Source organism: Strix aluco, chromosome 19 (assembly GCF_031877795.1).
Source record: "Strix aluco isolate bStrAlu1 chromosome 19, bStrAlu1.hap1, whole genome shotgun sequence".
Classification (NCBI taxonomy): Eukaryota; Metazoa; Chordata; class Aves; order Strigiformes; family Strigidae; genus Strix; species Strix aluco.
This window is the reverse complement of record NC_133949.1, coordinates 15865146-15883628: the sequence shown is the minus strand read 5'-3', so window position 1 is coordinate 15883628 and position 18483 is coordinate 15865146. Positions and strand designations below refer to the sequence as shown.

Genomic DNA, 18483 nt, shown 5'->3' with positions numbered 1-18483 from the left:
CGGTAGCAAAGGTGTGTGTTGATACTCTAAAATTACCGTGAGGTAGTCACTGACCAATTACAAATTACAAATAGTTGCAAGAAAACAATAATCATTGCGTGTGCCCAAGTGCAGCAGAGCTCAGCCCATGGCAGACAGAGCTTTGCCGTTGTAGATGTCAGTGGCAGCCTTGCTAGACATTGCCAACTGCAAAATAATAAATGAGGGGGATTTTGAAACTGCCTGTTGTGCGGCGGCAGGAAGTTGGTATCAGCTTGATCTCCTGTTGTCGTGTCAGTGTTACTCTGATGTGATAGAAATACTGATAAAACATGCTTTGGAGGACGTGGAGATATGAATATGGTTTTTACAAGGCTCCCTGTCTCAGTTGTTATTTATCAAAAATTAATGGTGACTCTGATCCTGCCTGTGCCTTGGACTTGCCAATTCTTGTGGTTTTATCCAAACGCTTTTCCGTGTGCAGCTGTGATTTCTTTTTTGTCTCTTCCTCTTCACTGTCACTGTGGGGTGGCCCCACGCGGGCCGTGGGAAGCTGGGTGACCTGGTGAAACAGGGACGCTGCTTCTGCACAGGATGTGAGCGCGTTCATCAAATCAAGCAGAAAAAAATGGATTCATTTTTTTTCCTGTTCATTCAGGGACAGCCAGTATAGCACCCATAGGAGAAGAGAGTCCTCAGTCTGATAATGAGGGTGTCAAGTGGGGACTGTTGGTCCTGTTACACGGAGGTACATCTTGATCTGAATCACTAGGCTGCTCAGGTCATCCTGAGACAGCGTTTAGGGAAAATTACATCTTTGAAAACTACGGCTCTGGTGGAAAGAGGAAGGTAGGTGGCAGGTGCCCTGTTGTCCTGTGCACAGTAGACCCGAGTTGGGTGCCATCCGTTGGGCAGGTACCTGATCATTTGCTATATTTGTATTTTAAGTGAACAGGAACTAACTACCTGAGGGGGATTGTGCAGCTTCCTGCAGTGTTAGGAAGAACAACTTTTATTTTGCTCCTTTTCCCAAAAGGGTGAGATCTTTAAGAGGAAAACGTCTCCAAAAGGAGATTGATTTCATTCTGCAGGTTGGGTGGGTTTGTAGAAAGCTGCTCGATTCTTGCAGTACTCTTTCAGGGTGGAGTGTGTCGTGATTCTGAGCTCATCATCCCTGGCAGCTGGCGCCTTCCTATTGCTTCATATTTAAGAATTTCGTGGACCTGACCTGTTCAAGGCAGTCTGAGCCCAGTGGGACGTGCCGTACCGTGCAGAGGAGCTCCACCTTGGCACCACCTTGGCGAGCACGGCGGGGAGTCCGGGTGCAGCCGCTCTGCCGGCCGGCGCCCGCAGCCCTGAACCCCACAGCGTGGAGGCAGAGGTTTTCACTCAGGTCCGTGGCTTCGGTTCGTGGCCTTGCACGGGTGCTGAACTCAGTTTGTATTTAACAACCGGGTTTTGCGTCCTCCCGCAGCCACTGTAACAATGAGGGAGGGAGGTGGAGAGAGAAATCCTCTGGTGACCCAGATCTGCTCCGTGGGCCGTAGGTGGAGCCATCAGAGCGTGAGTAACTGGCACTGACCTCCTTAAAGGATGGAGAAACAGGGAGGAGAGGTGGTGCGGGAGGGCGACATCTTCCTCTGAGTCACCACGACCTCGGCCTCCCGCTATCGCAGGTGCGTGGTGCTGGTCCTCTTCTGCTGGGGAGGATGATTCTCCCCGCGCTCGTGGGTGTTGGGACTGCTGTCCCCCACCTGAGGTGTGTTTTGGGAGGGGTGCTCCTCTCCCAGGAGGAGCCCCCGCAGCTTGCGTCCCCGGGCAGCTGCTCAGAGCCTGGGCAGCGTTGGTGTCCTGACAGGCAGCTGGATGCTGTGTCCTGCCCGGCGGCTGAGCCACGTTTGTGGGAACACGAACAAAGGGAGCGCCGGACCGGGACCCATCCAAAACTCTCCCACAGTGGCTGCTGTGAGATGCCTCCAAGAAAAATTCAAGAATGCTGCAGCAAGTAGATGTAGCGATAACATGTCTCCACGTTAAATCTCCTCCTCATCCCCAGCAGCAGCAGATCTGGCTGTTGCCCCCCAGAACCGCCGTCTGTACATTGTCACGCCGGCTCAGGAAACGCTCGCAGGGGTCTTGCATCCACAGTTGTGTCATTAATAATAATCGCTCCTTGAAATGCAGTATGCTTTACTCTTGCTTGCAGAAAATTATTACAGTTATACCAGAGATGTATTTCCCACACCAAACAAATTAAAATAACTTGTTTGGGATAATTTTCTGAATAACAAACACCACGGTATTTCCAGGTCTTTTGGGCATTCGGAATCCATTAGCGTCATTGAAAACATCTCGTTTATTTTGTGAATGACGAGACTATTTAAAAAATTAAAAATAGGAAAACCAAAACACGCAATCAAACTTAACACCTAGTCATTGCAAATAATGCTTCAGGTTTTTTAACACTGAATTTCTCTTAACTTTGAGAGTCATATCCAGGAATAAACCAGATCTGCTTGAGTGGCAGAAGCCAGCGTGGTTTTGGTGACTGGCCCTGGGCATGGCTTTCCCTTTCCCTGGTTTGTGTTCATACTGTGTGTTCCAGTCATTTGCTGCTTTTTTTTTTTTGGTTTGTTTTCCCTGAATTTATTCTTTGTCTTCCTGACTTGGATTCTTCCTACCCTCTACCCTAGTAACTGTTTGTACTTTGTCTAGAGAGCAGTGCTTCAGGAGGCCGGGTCCTCTTGGATCTGCAAGTCCAGTGCAAATAGCCACGTTTCAGCTGTATTTTTTTGCTCCAGAGATTATGGCCCAATGTCGTCTTTTTTTTTTTTTTCCCAGGAGTCTTAAGTGCTAACAATGTGCAAATAATAAATGTAAATAGCAATGCATGTTCTCATCTTCCCCTGATTTCTCTGGTGCAGGCAGATTTCCTGTTCTGTGAAGTATTTCTATGTAGGTACTCATCTCTTCCCTTGCAAGTAGACTCTGAACAGTGGTGGGTGCCCAAAAACGTGACGATGATGAGCCCCTGCCCAGCAACACTGCTCTGTACTGGCAGAAAACCGGTGCAGCCCCTGCAGTCCCCGTGCCCCACAGTCCCCATGCTTGCTGCCTGTGTGTGAGGGTGAAGTCACGCCCTAGAACACGACTGCACTCTTTGGCTGCCCGCCTTGGCCGGGGGTTAAACGCGGGGAGGAGCTGGGTGGAGGCTGCTGGTGCACAGCCGGGGGTCTGTGGGAGCTGCGGGCAGACCCATGCCCAGGCGCTCAGGCCTCCCTGCGCATCGCCTTGGGCGGATCCACGGGGCCGCAGCCGTGCCTGGGATCGCATCGGCCTGCGGCAGGGTGCTGGTGATCAGACCTGCGAGTAGCGTGGGACGGTCTCCGTGTCACCTGGCAAGGCTTGTTCTGGTGCTTTGAGAGCTTGAGGGGGGCTGAAATCGGTGCACGAACAGTGGGAGCCTGAAGTCCTTGCTCTGCTCCTCCCCTCCCTCAACACACAAGCGGTCACTTCTCACCATCCGCTGAGAACTGGTCACTGCAGGACCCTCCCCGTGTTTCCCCCAGTGCTGAGCACTTTGCTTTAACTTCTCAAGAGCTTTGGGTTGAGCCCGTCCTGATTTTACACTGTATCTGGGGAAAGCGAGACCATAATCCTACACTGAGCAAAGGCTCTGAGGATAACCCAGAGAGGGGCTGCTGCAGGACGGGCTGTCCAGGGGTAGCTGCTGGTGGGTGGTTTTTGTGGGGTGACGTGTGTGGGAGAGCGGTGCGGCCGCTCCGTCAGTCGCTGCGGTGGCACTGTTGTGCCGCGACCTGTATTTTCCCGTCGGTGGTACCAGGCTGGCGCATCCGGCACCGCTGCGGGATTTAATCTCCGAGAGCCAGCTGAATGAAGCAGTTACCATGGAAACCATGGCTTTGGTTCCCGTGGCAACCAGCCGGGGTTTCGCACAAGCAGAAGCAGAGGTACCACTGTTACCTCTGCCGATGGCCTGATCCTGCCCGGCGCTGCTTTCCGCAGGCTCTGGGGGCTGACGTCACCTCTGCCTGCGCCGGCGGCACCGGCGTGATGCCGCAGGGAACCGGCGCTCGGTTTTCCTGCTTCCGTGGGCTGCCCTTCATTGCAGCAGGTTGGGCTGAGCTGGGGCAAGCGATTTCTCTTTAAACAAACTGCTCATCGCACCTGAAGAACTTCAGAGAAAATTTAACACCTTTGGAAGTAGGAATGCCCCAAATTGATACAACTAATGCAAAAGCCCAGAGTGCTGCGGGTGAGTGTGGCACCTCTGCCGACAGTCCTGGGGGCTCGGGCTGTTTGGGGACTGCGGGGTCCTCAGCATCCTGCTGTCTTCTGATGTCTGTGCTTGCAGCATCAGCGGAGACAGGCTGGTGGACTGCTCCTGCTGTAGATCTGTGGCACCGTGGCGGTCCCTGCAAGGATAAGATCCTTTTCTTAGGATTTAGCTTTTTTCCCATTCTATATAGGAATCCAAACTCCTTACGGCAGCGGAAAGCCTGGCCAGCTGGCTGGGGGCTCTGCTGAATCGTGTGGACATCCTGCGGGTGGGATTGTGGCTCAGGGACCGCCCCTGGCGCAGCAGCTCCTGGTTTGCTGCACTGGCTGCGATCCCAATAGCAAAGAGTTAAGGAATCCAGCTCAAAATTGCAAGTCACTTTCATGATTGCTCATTGATGAGGAATTTTTAATCAGTGAATGCCATGTAGTAGAACACAACAGCTGAAATACGCCTTTGGAAAAGCTCGTATTTGAAAGTGTGTTTTTAAATTGCTAATATAATGTTTATAAGGGGAGCTTTTTAACAAGACCTTTTAAAGCTTACTAATGCCAACTACAGGGCAAGCATTATTCGTGAGGCGAGCGCTGAGAAAGCATTGGGGTCATTATTTTTAATCTTGACATAAGAATAAGCAATTTAATTACAGCCAGCTATAAAATGGAAAATTCTTTATGCTGACAAATGACTGTTGCTGCGTAGGGACAACAGTAGTTTGTGTCTGGTTTGTTTACCCAATAATGGCCAGCGGGATGCACACAAGGACCGAGGAGCAGCTCTGAAACAGCGAGAAGAGTGGGCATGGAGGAGCGAAATGTTACAACTGCTCTTGCATCAGGTGCTGGCTGTCACTGCGGTTGTGCCGGTCTCGCTGTCATAATCCGTGTGGGTAAAGGCTGCTTTGAAGGTGGCAGCTACGTGTAAAGGAAGAAAATCGGATATTCGCAGGGAGCAAAAGCAGACGCACATGTGGCTTTTAATTTGGTCACTGCTGTTTAAATAAAAGAGGGAGGGACTCTTCAGCACTGCCCTTGGTTCCTGCCGCCATGCCCAGCTGCCTGCGGTCGCTGCAGCCGTGCTGCGCAGCGCTGGAGGGGTCACGGTGGCATCGCCCGGCAAAGGGCTGCTCTCAGCTTCACACTCAGGCCTGTTTTCTGTGGGACCGCGCTTGTACTTTATATTACGCACGCTGAAGTGTGTGGCTACGTGGTTAAAGCACCTTTTAAATACAACTTTTGTGCTCAGAGTTGTTCTTGCAGGAATACTGATCCCTGCAGCAAACAATTACAGTGCATTTTATTTGGCCTCAGCTCCCTGTTTCGCATGTGATTAGGAGTGAAACTGTGAGAACTGTAAATGAAATGATCAACTCGTTCTCACCAGAGCCAGCAGCTGATTTGCAAAACTTCCCAACCATCAAAAGCCGTGGATGGATTCACATGAAAATCCATGATTTCTTCCTGGGATGGATCAGCTTCCTCCACATCAGGGCCAGGGTTTACTGGCTCTTAAGTGATGCTCTTGTGGAATTTTTTTAAGTGCACAGAAGTAAAAAACAAATCAGTTTTAAAGTTGTAGCTTCCTTACACTGCTGAGTAAAAGTTGCCTGGGCAACCAGGGCTTCCAGTTTCTTAACATTAAAAAAAGAAATCTACAATCGTTGCTGCACAAACATAAGGAGAAGGGTCTGTGCTGAAATTTGTTGCTTGGAGAAGAGCAGTCTTGGGGGGCTGTGTGTCTGCTGAGCTGGCGGAAGTGATGCTGCTGCCTTGGGTACACGTGGGCTGAGCTCAGATCGAGTCCCCCCGGCTTTGGGGTGTGAGAGCCCCACGCTCTGTGTGGGGCAGCGAGCCAGAACTGCGCTGGCCACACCTCGCCTTCCGCAGGGACTTGGAGCTCCCAGGGCCAGTCGCTCCTCGCCTCTCCGAGGAGGTGGGGGAATAAAATGCAGATAACTTCAGCCGCTTTTCCGCCACAAAGAAACAGGATCGGTGTTTCATTGACCGGGTTAAGTGAAGAAGGAGTTGGTGCCGGGCAGCTGCAGGCGTGATCCTGTCCGTGCGCCGCTTCTCGGGTGGGCTGGCAGCAGGCCCTGGGGGGTCAGTGGGGGCTTCCCAGATGGCAGCACCCTCCCTGGATGCACCCAGGGCCTCGTCCTTGCTGACGACAGAGGCCTTGACGTAACCTGAATCTAGGCCAAGCATAAAACTGGTAAAGCACATCACTGCCTCTCAGGAGGAAACTCAGCTGGATGGGCTTTTTTGTAATTGTTTCACATTCAGATAATTCCAAGTCAGATAAACTTTGAAATCACACGGATTCTCATCTCTCGTGCGTCTCCCAGCCCAAAGCCGCCGCAGTGCAGGAGGGCAGAGGGTTTTAACAGCAGCATTTGAAGTCTGGCTGCAAAGTCAGCACTGGAACAGGGACTCCAAGCCCGGGCACAGGGTTTGCCAGCCCTGGGCTGCTTCTAGACCGCGGCTGTCCTAGGGCCGGGTTGTCTCTGCTGGTGCTCGTCCTGTCACCCTGCGCGGAGGGACCGCGGCCACAAGAAAGGAGTCTGCTGGTGGCCCAGCGATGCCCGGGTGCTTGCTGAGCTGCTCGGTGTGTGGCAGGAGTTTTTGGTCCATTGATTACAATTACGAGGTTGGGATGGTTTGGGGTTTTTTAATACTGGAGTGTTTCAGGTTCAGCTTATCCTCAGGCGGAGGGACTCCAGCTACCTCGGTTACAGCTACCGGTATTGGCAAGGGCAGAGGCATGTTTTGGTGAGCCCTCTTGCCTGCTGACTGGTTACATGCTCTGACAGACAGAGCCCTTGGGTTTGAACTCTCAGGATTTCTCTCCTTTTGGAGCAACCATCCTTAAAGTAGTGACTTCCAGGAGTCTGGGGGACTCCAGAGCTGTCCCTTGCTCCGGGGACCATGTCCTGAGAGAAGCAGCAAGACAGCACAAAGGAAAACAGCATCTCCTGGGGAGGGAATTCAGGAACTTTGAGCCTTCAGGCCTGGGTCAGACCCAGGGATGTGTGTCCCTCAGGGCCCTGGCAGACGGCGTCATCATCCCAGGTACCAGCACTGTATCGGCACCCTCACTGCGTCGGGGGCAGTTATGGACTTGCAGCTGTCCCAGACACACATGCCTCTGCCTTAATGAAATTTCAGACCTTGAAAGACAAGTGATTGGGCATTTGTGTGAATTCCTTTTATTGAAATTTCATTAATTATTCTGTTGGATGTAGTTTCAGGGTCCCCTCTGCCCTCTTCAGCTCTACCCTTACATACCAATTCTGTTGGAAGATCCCAACAGTTTGGTAAAAGGAGCATCAGTGTGGCTGCTTCTTATTTTAAAACTGCCGTGACTTTTTTTTTTTTTTTTGGTATCGCGTAGGATCCATTGTGGTAGTGCTGCTGTTATTAGAAAGTCCTGTTTTAGAAAAAAAGTACTGGAAGCCAGTGCACGTCTCTGAAGGTGTTTTCTGTTTGGGAGTGGGTAGGTGAGCAAAGTCAGAATGACTAAGGCTCGGCTGTCACTGTGGGCTTTCTACTGATGGGAGAACCTGGCACCTGACGTGGGCAGGATGGTTTGCAGAAAATAACCTGTCGTCAGGCAGGTGCTGGATACCGTCTGTCCGGGGGCTGCTGGTGGTGCTGGTCAGAGGGGCCCAGGGAGACCCACACCCACCCTCTTCCTACCAGCCACCCGTGTGAAGAAGTGCCAAGGCAGGAGGGTCCTGAGTCCCTGTCCCCTCTCCGGCCGGTTCCTGGGGCGGCTGCACAGTGGCCGGCGGGTCGGGTGGGCTCTGTCCTGCCCCCAGGGTCACCTTCAGACACAGGGCGGGCACCACCCCCCGCAGAGCCTGGGAGGGGGCTGCGCCCCACGAGGCTGGCGCCTGCGGAGGTTAATCACACTGAGTTCGTTATTCAGCCAAGTAGCAGCTCAGCCAGGAGATCCCTCTTTACCAAGTGAGCCCCAGTGAATTACATCCTAATTTTTGAAAGATTATGGATGCCAGCAGAGACTCCAGCCCATCTGCTCTTCCAGCCTCCCCGGCAGCTTCCCCTGGAGAGCACCCAGCTGGCGAGTGCGCGGACCAGGGGGGCCCTTCACGAGAGCCCCGGGAGGAGCGTGCGGTCGCGGCGGGTGGGTGCTGGGAACTGGCACCTCGTCAGGGCGATTCCCGGCGCTGGGAGGGAGGCAGAGCCCGCGGCACTGGGCTTGGAGCGGCGCCACGTCCCGAAGCACCTGGAGAGCGACAGAGCCCCAGCCCTGCCCGCTGGGAGACTCGTCCTGGTGCTTGCTGAGGGTTTGTCTGCCTTTTCAGTAATTAAGGGTTTGTAACTAATTACCAGCTGCCCTCCCATACCTCATAGTCTTGCTTTCCCCCTGGTGCTGGGGGTCTTCTCTCGCAGCAGGGAAGGAAGGCAAATCTGCTTGAATGTGCTTGTGCTGTGCAGGATACGGGCGCTGGGGCTGCCAGATTTCTCGCCCGCTCTTCCCGGAAAGCCGCGTCCCTGCGCTCCGTCCCGCCGTCACCGTGCCCTGCGAGTAACTGTGGGGAGAACGTGCTGGGAGAGAAATGCTGCAGAGAGGGGCTGGGCTCCTGCCTCTATGCAGGGATTTTAATCTCAGGCTTTCTCCTACTTGCTTCTTTCCTGATCAGAGAGTAAAGAAGAAGACATTCAGATGAGTTCTCGCATAATTAAACCTGAGCACAGCAGCGTGCACCTTCCTCAGTGCCCTCTGTCCCACCCACATCCCTTGGGCTGCGAGGAAATCAAAGCCCATGTGCAGCATTACTGTGTTTTCTGGGGCAGGCAAACGGCTTCAGCCGCGCTGAGGATAACGGACGTTACAGCTAGCAGAGGGGTTTTGGCTTCAGCCACGTATGGATCTAAACGCCGTCTCTGGGCTGGAAGTCGGCGCTGGGGCAGAGCTGGGGGGCCCCGTCGGCCCTGTCCCCACCTCTGCTGGGGCTTCCCCATATAAATCCTTGGTAGTTGAGGAGCTGGCGTAGCCGCTGCCTGCTTATGGTTTAAAAAGCAGAGAGAGGGTCAGAACTGCCCCTCTGCCTGCAGACCGTCTGTCTCGAGAGGCTTTTAGCTGAGCTAGAGCCAGCGGTGCCAGGAGGCAAAGCTCAAGCTGAGAGGAGTTGTCTCCGTTTACACAGCTGGAATGATTGTGCCCTGCTAACACGCGTTGTTTGGCCATTTTAAAAATACTTCCTTTTTTTGTTATTATCAGGACAAAGGTACCCCCTTTTTCTTCTTTTGGTGTTTTTGGGTTTTTTCATTTTATTTTTCTATGAGAAGGCAGGAGCTACCTTAGTCATTGTGTTGGCTTAGGCTGAATTGAAGGCCTGGCTGAACAGGCTTTAAAGTTATTCCCAGCTCACTTTTGAGATAAAAGACCAGCAGAACCATTGAAACACATGAGGTCAGGTTCTGATTGCAGTTGCCCTGGGGAACTTGGGAGATAAATAAAGAGCATGTATTCAGAAGATCATGAGTCTGATCCGAGATCTGGCTAAGGGGAAGGTTTGCTTTTAAATTGAGCGCTTGCCAGCAGTGAGTGAAGAAGCATCCGTGCCAGCTCTGGAGAGCTGGTGTTTTCAGCAGGGTGTATGTGATTTAGGTAGCTAATGGTGAAATTTAACTTCAGAAAAAGGACAGGCGATACGTGGCTTTGCAGATTTCACTTATTTTGTTTCTTTTATGCTTATAGTAAGTGCTGACCTGGGCTGGGGGACAGGTTCTCTGTGCTGTTACTATTCAGTGCTACGCTGCTGCCTTAAAAATCTCATAAACCAGTACCTTTGGTGAAGGTCACCTATTGTTTTCCTGCCGCACTGCTCAGTAATTGATCCCTGTCAGATCGATGTGGTTTATATATCCCATTAATAGTACTGGGTAGTGTTTGGCATTTCTGTGTGCTGTGCTGACGGAGGCAGCATCCCTTCCCTTCCTGCCGGTGAACACATCAGGTTTCCCACGCTGAGTGGGCATTAGCAGAAGAGGAGGAGGCACACCGTTCCTTCGCATCTCCCCCGTGATTCAGGGGGTTGTCGGCCCTCAGCTGTCTCTTCTAGCTCAGGAGCTCTTGGTGTGGTGTGTGTTGCTCAGAAGCTGTTAGTACTTGTGCCGTTTCTTTTCTTCTGACCATATAAAAGTTTCCTCTCTCTCCAAGATTTACATGCTGGTTACAGAAATGCACTGTGATTCTGTGTAGACCTACTTGGGCCTGTGTGCCCAAAGCTTGTCTTTTTTCCCCAACTACTCTCAGTTGGTTTAGTAAAAGATACTGTCTCTTCTTATGCACCTTGTCTTTGAAATACTTCAATGTGGCTGTGGTTTTACCTTCCCACATAAGAGCAGAGTTCTCTGCACAAGGTTTCTGTCTTCGTGCAGGGAGGTGGGGTATCTTCCACCTTCCTCGAGCCACAGGCCAGCACTCAGTCGCTGTGCAGGACGCTGCTCTCTGTGTAGCTGCTCCCTTTTCCTCAGGGGTGCTTGGGAATAGATGTATGTCGTTAAAACCCCATAACCCTGCTCCCCGGGTGGCTCGCTGACGGTGGTCTTGCGTCCTCTTGCCTGGTGATCAGAAGGAACTGCACCCACCTCCCTCCCTTTGCACCTTCCCCCCCGCCTGCGCTGAGCCCCGATCCTCTTCAGACGCTTCGTAGGGCGGGTGCAGCGGGTGGTGTTGTGAGCTGGGTGCTGGTCCTGCCACTGCGCTGACAGCAAAGCGCAACAGGGAGCTCCCTTGGGCTGAAACAGAGGAGAGGGGCCCGGGTTTGTGCTGCTGTACCCCCAGCAAATTCCTGCCTGGGACCTCAGACAGTCTGCTCGGTGGCCTGGGGGTGCTCTGCATCCATGAGGTGTTTGTGGGTGTCCTCACAGAGGCTCCTTCTTGCTGGTGTCCTGTGTTCAGCTTAGGAGGGGCTGTGCTGGGAGGGGTCTGGCTTCCACATTGCAGATAGAGCCATAGTTCAGTGCTCTTTGTTCTTAATTTTTCAGTTCTGTTGGGGAGGATGAGCAAAAGAGGAAGAAGGCAGGAAGAAGATTTCATTTTCTGTCTTTAGTGTGGCAGAAATACTTTTTTCCAGCTTTTCCTGAGGAGTTCTAGGCTTTAAACTTACCCCTGGAGTTGAAGGGACTCACACCTGATGGGGTGAAGCATTTCAGTTTTGGAGACTCATCAGTTTTCCTTCAGAAGGCAGAGAGCTGTTGGTCAAAGTAACCCTTTAGGTTTTTGCGGCCAGCTCTTGTCCTTTCCCTTTCTGCCTGAATTTGCAAGGCGTAACTGTATCTGAACACATTTTACAGCAGCACAACTGATAATAAAAAAACCCCAAGCTATGGACATGGGAGTGACCAGACGAGTGTAGATTATAGTGGGTTTTGTTCTCCTTACATTTCTTTTTTTTCCCCTCTGTTTTTAGACTTTAAAGAGGAAGGAAAAAGAATATGAACATGAGATGGAGCGGCTGGCAAGAGAGAAGATTGCTACCCAGCAGCGACTGGCGGAATTGAAGAACGAGTTGAGCCAGTGGATGGACATCTTGGAGATTGACAGAATTATTCGACAGACAGTTCAGCCAGAGGATGACCAGGCATCTACCTCGACAGCATCAGGTACCCATCACTTTTCTCTTCTTGTAATCATCACTGTACATCACTGACACAGTCACATGGTGGTGGTGGGGATCTTCATTTAGCACCATCCAGGTTTCTTTGTATTCACACTAAAGTAAAAGGTTTTCAAGTGGTTTGTAACCATTGATGTTGGTCTAATAATACACTGCCGCTTGTGTAGAGTAAACTGCAAATCCTGCATCAGCGTTAGCTAGAATCAAAGTGCAGGTCTGCACACTCAATCTGCTGATACCTCACGTGGAGATCCCCGCTTTCCAAACTTAGTTTTCCTCTTGCACAACTCTGCGTCCCTGCTCCTTAGAACTGGGTGTGTCTGAGCATCCTGACGTATTTGTGCGTGGATGTGGGTGGGTGTTCAGCCACGTAGAGAAGAAGGATTCGGTACAGGAAGGATCACCAGAGCATTTGAACAACTTAATGAGCCTTCACGTTGTGTGAAAAGGATTCCCAGTGAAGATGAAACAGTACTAACGAATATCTGATGTGCTGCTCCCAGTAAGAAGTTTCTGTGAGATAGGAGGGTGCATGCTTTACTCCAGACTGGTGATTGCAGCAGGAGGAATAGGCGGTCCTGGATGTACAGTGCTTTGCTTTCCAGAGATGAGGAGGCTGTAGCAGTCCGTAACCGTTGGCAGCAGTTCCTTCAAATCGAGACAGCGTTTGCTCTTGGCGCTCCAGGCAGACGATACAGCGGGTTCCAGGAAGGGGAAATCTGAGTTTTCTGGTTCATTCAGGCTTGTATCAGGCTCATCACCTTTGACCACACTCGCAGACTCCGAGCGTAGGCTGATGGAAGTTGAGAGTAGGAGTGCTTTGTCAGTAGGAGTGTCAGCCGTTCACCTCTCCAGCTGGCCTCTGCTGAAAACCATCTCTTCAGGCTCCTACTAACCACAGAGCTTGCAAAAGGGAAGCGTCTTCCCTGGTTTTCCTGCCGCTTCTGTATCTTCTGAGATTTTTAATCTCTGCTGCATGGCTGGCTGTAGAGCAGGCAGTGCAAGGTGCCCTGCTCATCCTCCTGATCTCCACAGGGTCAGCACGTCCCTGCAGTGCTCCGTTAGTTCCTGGAGTGGACCAGAGTCCGTTTTCCAGAACCAGACAAGGAACTTGCTGCCGTGTTTCTCCATGGCTGTTTCCTTCCTGCTCTGGGAGCAGAAGGGGTGGTACTGATCAGTGGAACAACTGGACAGGAAAGGAGAGCTGTTCCTCTCCCAGACGGAGCCCTCTTCAGCCCCGACGGAGCTCAGCCCAGGCGCTCTCTGTCTGCCTCTGCTCATGTCGCTTCCCTTGCCCGCCGAGCGGGATCTCAGCCTGTCGTGAGCTCCCCTCTAGCTGGGGCTTTGAGCTCCGGGTCCTTAGCACACAAGCAGGGAGGAGAGGGCCGTGCTGTGCCGTGCCGCGCCGCCTGCCCGTAGCTCAGTGACTCGTCCTGCTGTTGTCTCTTCCGCCTGTGCTGCCTTTTAGGGAGGCTGGTTAGTCCAGTTCGTGCTCTGCTTTCTTTTTATGGGAGTCTCTTCCTTTCGTTTTTTCTAGAGGGTGAAGACAACATGGATGAAGACATGGAAGATGACAGGCCAGTGAACTCATTACCAAAACTAACCCAGCGCCAGCACCCAGAGCTCCTGAAAGCCGTCCCCGCCAACGCTGCTCCCCACCACCCGGCAGTTCTGCCTCAGCACCTCTCCATCCAGCAGAAACAAACCCCAGCCCATACACAGCCTCCCATCCAGACACAAGCACTGGTCCAGCCGCAGGCGATTGTCCCTGCACAGACTCACATCGTGGCGGCTTCGACAGTGCAATCGACTGTTATCGCCCACACCGCCACTACCCACGCTTCGGTCATTCAGACTGTCAACCACGTGATTCAGGGTCCACAGACCAAGCACATTGCTCACATTGCACCTTCCACATCCAGCCCCGTGCAACTCACCACTGCTGCTCAGCCCATCGGCCACATCACTGTGCACCCAGCCACCATCAACCACATGGCCCACCTCGGCCAGCAGCTCCCCATCTACCCCCAGCCCGTGGCTGTCAGCCAGCCCGTGGTGAGCCACATCGCTCACACGATCTCCCACCAGCAAGTGAACGGAACCACAAACCTTGGCCAGCAAGCGGTGATGGCCAAGCCTGCTGTAGGAACCCAAGTTGTCCATCACCCGCAGTTAGTTGGGCAAACGGTCCTAAACCCGGTGACTATGGTGACCATGCCGTCATTCCCAGTGAGCACGCTGAAGCTGGCCTAGAGGGGATCGTCCGACAGCGAGGGCTTTGTTGGGAACCTTTCCTAAACTCCATACATTCCAACCACGTCCGACTCCGCGGGAGGGAAGTGCAGAAGACGCCGGGCGGCGGGACGCCGGGCTGGGCTGTCCTCAGCTGCCCAGTGACCAGCCTGCCGCCGGCAGCGCGAGACAGGGCCTCTCTGCACTTGAATTTTGCTAATCCGAGGAAACTTCAAAGACAATTGTTCATGGTGATTTTTTTTCCTTTTATGTGTAATCAGTGAAATATGGATATGATGTTCTTAAGACTTTAATTTTCCCCTTTTATGTGTTGCTTCTTTGTAGAATAAAAATTGCTGATCTCTTTATTGAGACATTGCGTAGAATGGGAAAAAAATCATAGAAGTCTATATTTATATATATGTGTGTATGTGTGTGTATATATATGTATATACATATATATATAAATATAACATTTGAAGAAGGCCTTTTGTAAGGTTGATTATTTTGCAGGATTATTAGACAAAATTCATTTTTGGAGGAAGAAGACAGAGTGTCCTCTCTAAACAAGAAACTTTAAGGTAGATGGTTTGGTGGACCAGGGTACATATACAGTGACAAAAAAAGAAAAAAGTTAAACCATGTTAAAGGTATTTCCCATCAATATATTACATTTCAAAAAACCATCTAAAATCACTGTGACTTGTTATGGCATTTTAAGGAAATTCTCTGTCCTGTCTAATAAAAGGAAAAAGAATACACAACCGGACTTCATTTGTTGCAGTTTTATAAATGACTTGATTTTTATAGCTATGTCAAAAAAATAATGTTTTTTATTATTTTAATGGTTGACAATGTTTTGTTTGGATGTTTTTGGGGGGGGTTGTTTTGGCTTGGTTTTGCTGATGCAATAATTTTGCAGATCTCTGTGCATGGCACTCCCCCCTTCCAGGATCCCTCCTGCCAGCCCCAGGCCCCCAGGGTTCTTGGGTTTGTTGTTGTTTTGCAGAGGCAGATATTTTGTGCTGGCAACTTGCAATATGTTTATCTGGCCTGATAGAGTGGAACTGGGATGAGACGACCGACAGAAATTAAGTAGATTTGCTGCATGGGTTAATTTTCTTTGTTAGTTTGTTCCTGAACTGACCAGATGTTAGTGTGGGAGTCAGTGGATTAGAAAAGGGATAAATGTGGATGTGGTATCTTCCAAAGTGCAAGCAGTTTTGTCATCTTTTTTTTCTTTGGGGGAAGAAAGAATAATCTAGTCTTGTGTAGGATAAGGGTATACGGCAGGAGATCAGTATGTGTAACCTGTGTCTTACGGACTACAGCGAGATGTGCACCAAAGAACAACCCTCATCCGAAGTGACCCTCTTGTTCGTCCTGTCCGGTGGTTCGGCCAGATCCCGCGAAGCCGACGGCAACTCCCGCGAGGAGGGTGTTGTCTGGGAGCCTGGGAGGCTGCTTAGGACGTGTTTCATCGCTGGCTGAATATCCTGGTCCTTGCACCGTTCTGTGTGTAGTACTGCTAGTAACGATCTCTTTTCCGTCTTCCTCTCTTTTTAAAGACAAATGCTCCGCAGTCCTTGGTGCAGGCGACGTTCCCACTGTAGCCAGCGGCCGTTTCCCTTCGGGCGGGCGGGAGGACGGTTCCTGCCAGCATCTGAGCAGGGTTCCGGGGGGTAAGGTGGGGCTGAGCAGTCACACCTTCGCTGCTGGCTCGTTTTGGGTCGAGATCTCCCACAGGAAAACATGATCCAGTCTGCCCCAAATGCCTCTTGACTCCAGCAGGACTTTTGCCTGGTCGTGGACTGAGGTTTAATTTGGAAAACTTGCCAGTCCCGCACCGTCCATGCTGTGGTTGAAACTGGGCTGGAGGCAGGAGTAGTTACTGCAGACGGAGATAAAGCGTGATTGTGCCTTCTGAGCAGACATGGCTGAGTTGCATTAAATCTGTTTATAAAGTCCTGGGTTGCTCCCATAGTTAACACTTTTTAAATTTTTTTTCCTTGCATCCTTGAGTCCAGGAAGCTCTTGCCCATGTTGCTAGCACACTTTCTACAGCAGAATGGGCAAATCTTTAAGGATTCCTTATCCTTGAACCACGTTTAAATTAGTTTATTCTCATTTCTAGTGCACTACTAACACTGTGGGGTTAGCAGAATCGCCAGGGCTTTGTTGTCTCCTTGTACATGCAGGTGCTTTCCCAGGGACGTGTTGGGTGTGCCGGTATTTCAGAGATCAGTGTTAGGTATCAGGATGGTTGCTCCTCATCAGAAACTCTTGAAAACTGAGTATTTGCAACAGGGTCATCTGCCTTCTTGGGAGGACCTGCGTGGCTTTGCCTTCTGTAGCTGCATTAGGAGGGGGCGGAAGCGTCTTTCTGCCTTTCTTTACTGTTCCAGCCCATAAAATTACAAAATTGAGGCAGGGAACCTCATTTCTAGTGAAGAGCGGCTGGGCTTATTGAAGGAGAAAAGCCCAGGCTGGGCAGTGGGGCTCAGCGCGCGAGTGTTGGCCGAGAGCCCCTCTGTCCCTCCGACGCCGTGCCCTGTGTGCCGGCGCTGCGGGATCGGCCGGCGTGGGGGGATCCTGCCCCCCCCGCCCCCTCCGAGGGCAGTTCTGCCTGAGGGCTTAACTCTGCGTGGAAATCTGCCCCCACCTGAACCCTGCTGCCTCCCGATCCCCAGATGGACGCTGGGCTTTCCCCAGCAAAAAGCGTAGGGGATGGAGAGAAAAGTTCCTGTTTTCTTTGATGCAGGCGAAGGAGCTTTCTGGTGGGTTCTTTAATGGCCTTTACAGACAGGTGATGCTGCTGACCTCCTCATCTTTTACTCCCCCCTGGTTTCAAGGTAACAGTGTCACTACCTTGCTCACGTACAACCCCACATCTTTGCCAGTTCTTCTCTCCCCCGTGGAGCCCTGCAGTGCCGTTACGTCTCAGCCCCCTCATCGCTGTTCGCCTCCACTCGAGGGACGGCTCGTCCCGCTCGGCCAGCCCCTCGGCCGGTCCGGACGTCTTGGGTTCCCCCTGCTCTCATCTGCCTTTTCCACGGCTGCCAGAAACGTTTCTTTGGGTTTTTTCTGTTTGTTTTTTAAAGTCAGTGAACTACTTTCTGTTCTGTGGGGAAAAGAGCAAACTGCAGCCCTTCTTTCCCCCCACGTCTGTCATTCCTGCTCAGAAACTTCAGATTTGCGCTAATGCTCTTAGAAATCATGTTCAGTACTGTATAACAAGGGGCACTTTAGAAATGTCTCTCCTCCTTTGATATATGTGTTTTCCCTATGGAGAAAGCTATATATAAATATATATATGTACACTTTGGGATTCAGAAGATCTAATTTGTCCCAAAAAAATCAATAAATATGAAGTTTACAAGAAATCTCTTCTGTTGTTGAATAATATTAGTTATTGGTAACCGTACCACAGAAAAAGTAGCAAATGGGTTTTCTATGTAGTAGTTTTGAGAAGACTTCTGTGTCCTGTCAAGCCTGACTCGGCGCCTGTGGGCTGGTGGAGGGCAGGCCCTGGGTCCTCCCCTGTGGTGCTGTGCTTCCCCCCCTCGCAGCCAGCCTGCTCCCTGCGGCTCATCTCACGCTGCCGACAGCAAAAACGTGCTCAAAAGCTTGATCTGGGCTTAAAACTTCAGCCAGCGCGGTTGTGTGCGTTTGCAATAGACACCAGGAGATCTGAGTGAGCAAACCCCCTTGGATGGCTGCAGTTACATGCAAAAACACTCTCTTGCTTTCCCAGCTACCCCGGGCTGGGGAGCTGGACCGTGCTGTCCCAGCAGATGAGGGGTTTTGCTGCCCTGAGCTGAGCCTGCCCAGGCAGAGCCGGGTCGGCTGCCGAGGAGGAGCGGGCGCTGCTTTGCTTCGGGCTGGTTTCCACTCACCTGCCAAGTAAGCGCAGGCAGAGAGGAATAAACCCCAAATGCTGCTTCAAAATTCTCCTGGAAAGAGTTCTTACAGCTGACACTTTAGATACAGGAATGTATTCCTGACCTCACCAACAGAAATTAGCCAGAACCCCGTAGTTTAGCTGAGGAAGGGCAGCGACCCGAGCGGCGGAGGGTCGGGCTGGGCCATGTGTGTGTGTGTGTGTGGTCGGCGCCGACCTTGTGCGCTTCACCCGCCCGCAGCGGGAGTGGGACCGTCCGTGTGAGACTGTTCTCTCTCAACTCCTGGGTTGGGGATGGCACCGGCACCGCCTTTTGCTGTCCGGCCTCTGCGGTGGTCCTGGCTGGAGCCGCTGCCGTCCTTCACTCATCCTCTGGTTGCTCAGGATTTCTAAAACCGATCAGAACAGGTGGGGAGGTCGAGG

The 18483-nt window shown here is 51.7% G+C and overlaps 1 protein-coding gene across 3 annotated transcripts in view; it reads left to right on the top strand.

Annotated features, from left to right (window-relative positions):
- The window catches only part of MNT (MAX network transcriptional repressor), a 44883-nt gene extending 27341 nt beyond the window's left edge, over positions 1 to 17542 (top strand). For all 3 annotated transcript variants that reach the window (XM_074845529.1, XM_074845528.1, XM_074845527.1), the window contains 2 exons: positions 11721 to 11913; positions 13465 to 17542. In XM_074845529.1, the coding sequence (XP_074701630.1) occupies positions 11721 to 11913; positions 13465 to 14180 (909 nt within the window). In that variant the 3' untranslated portion in view covers positions 14181 to 17542. The remainder of the gene's footprint in view (positions 1 to 11720; positions 11914 to 13464) is intronic.
- The last annotated feature ends 941 nt before the right edge of the window (positions 17543 to 18483 follow it).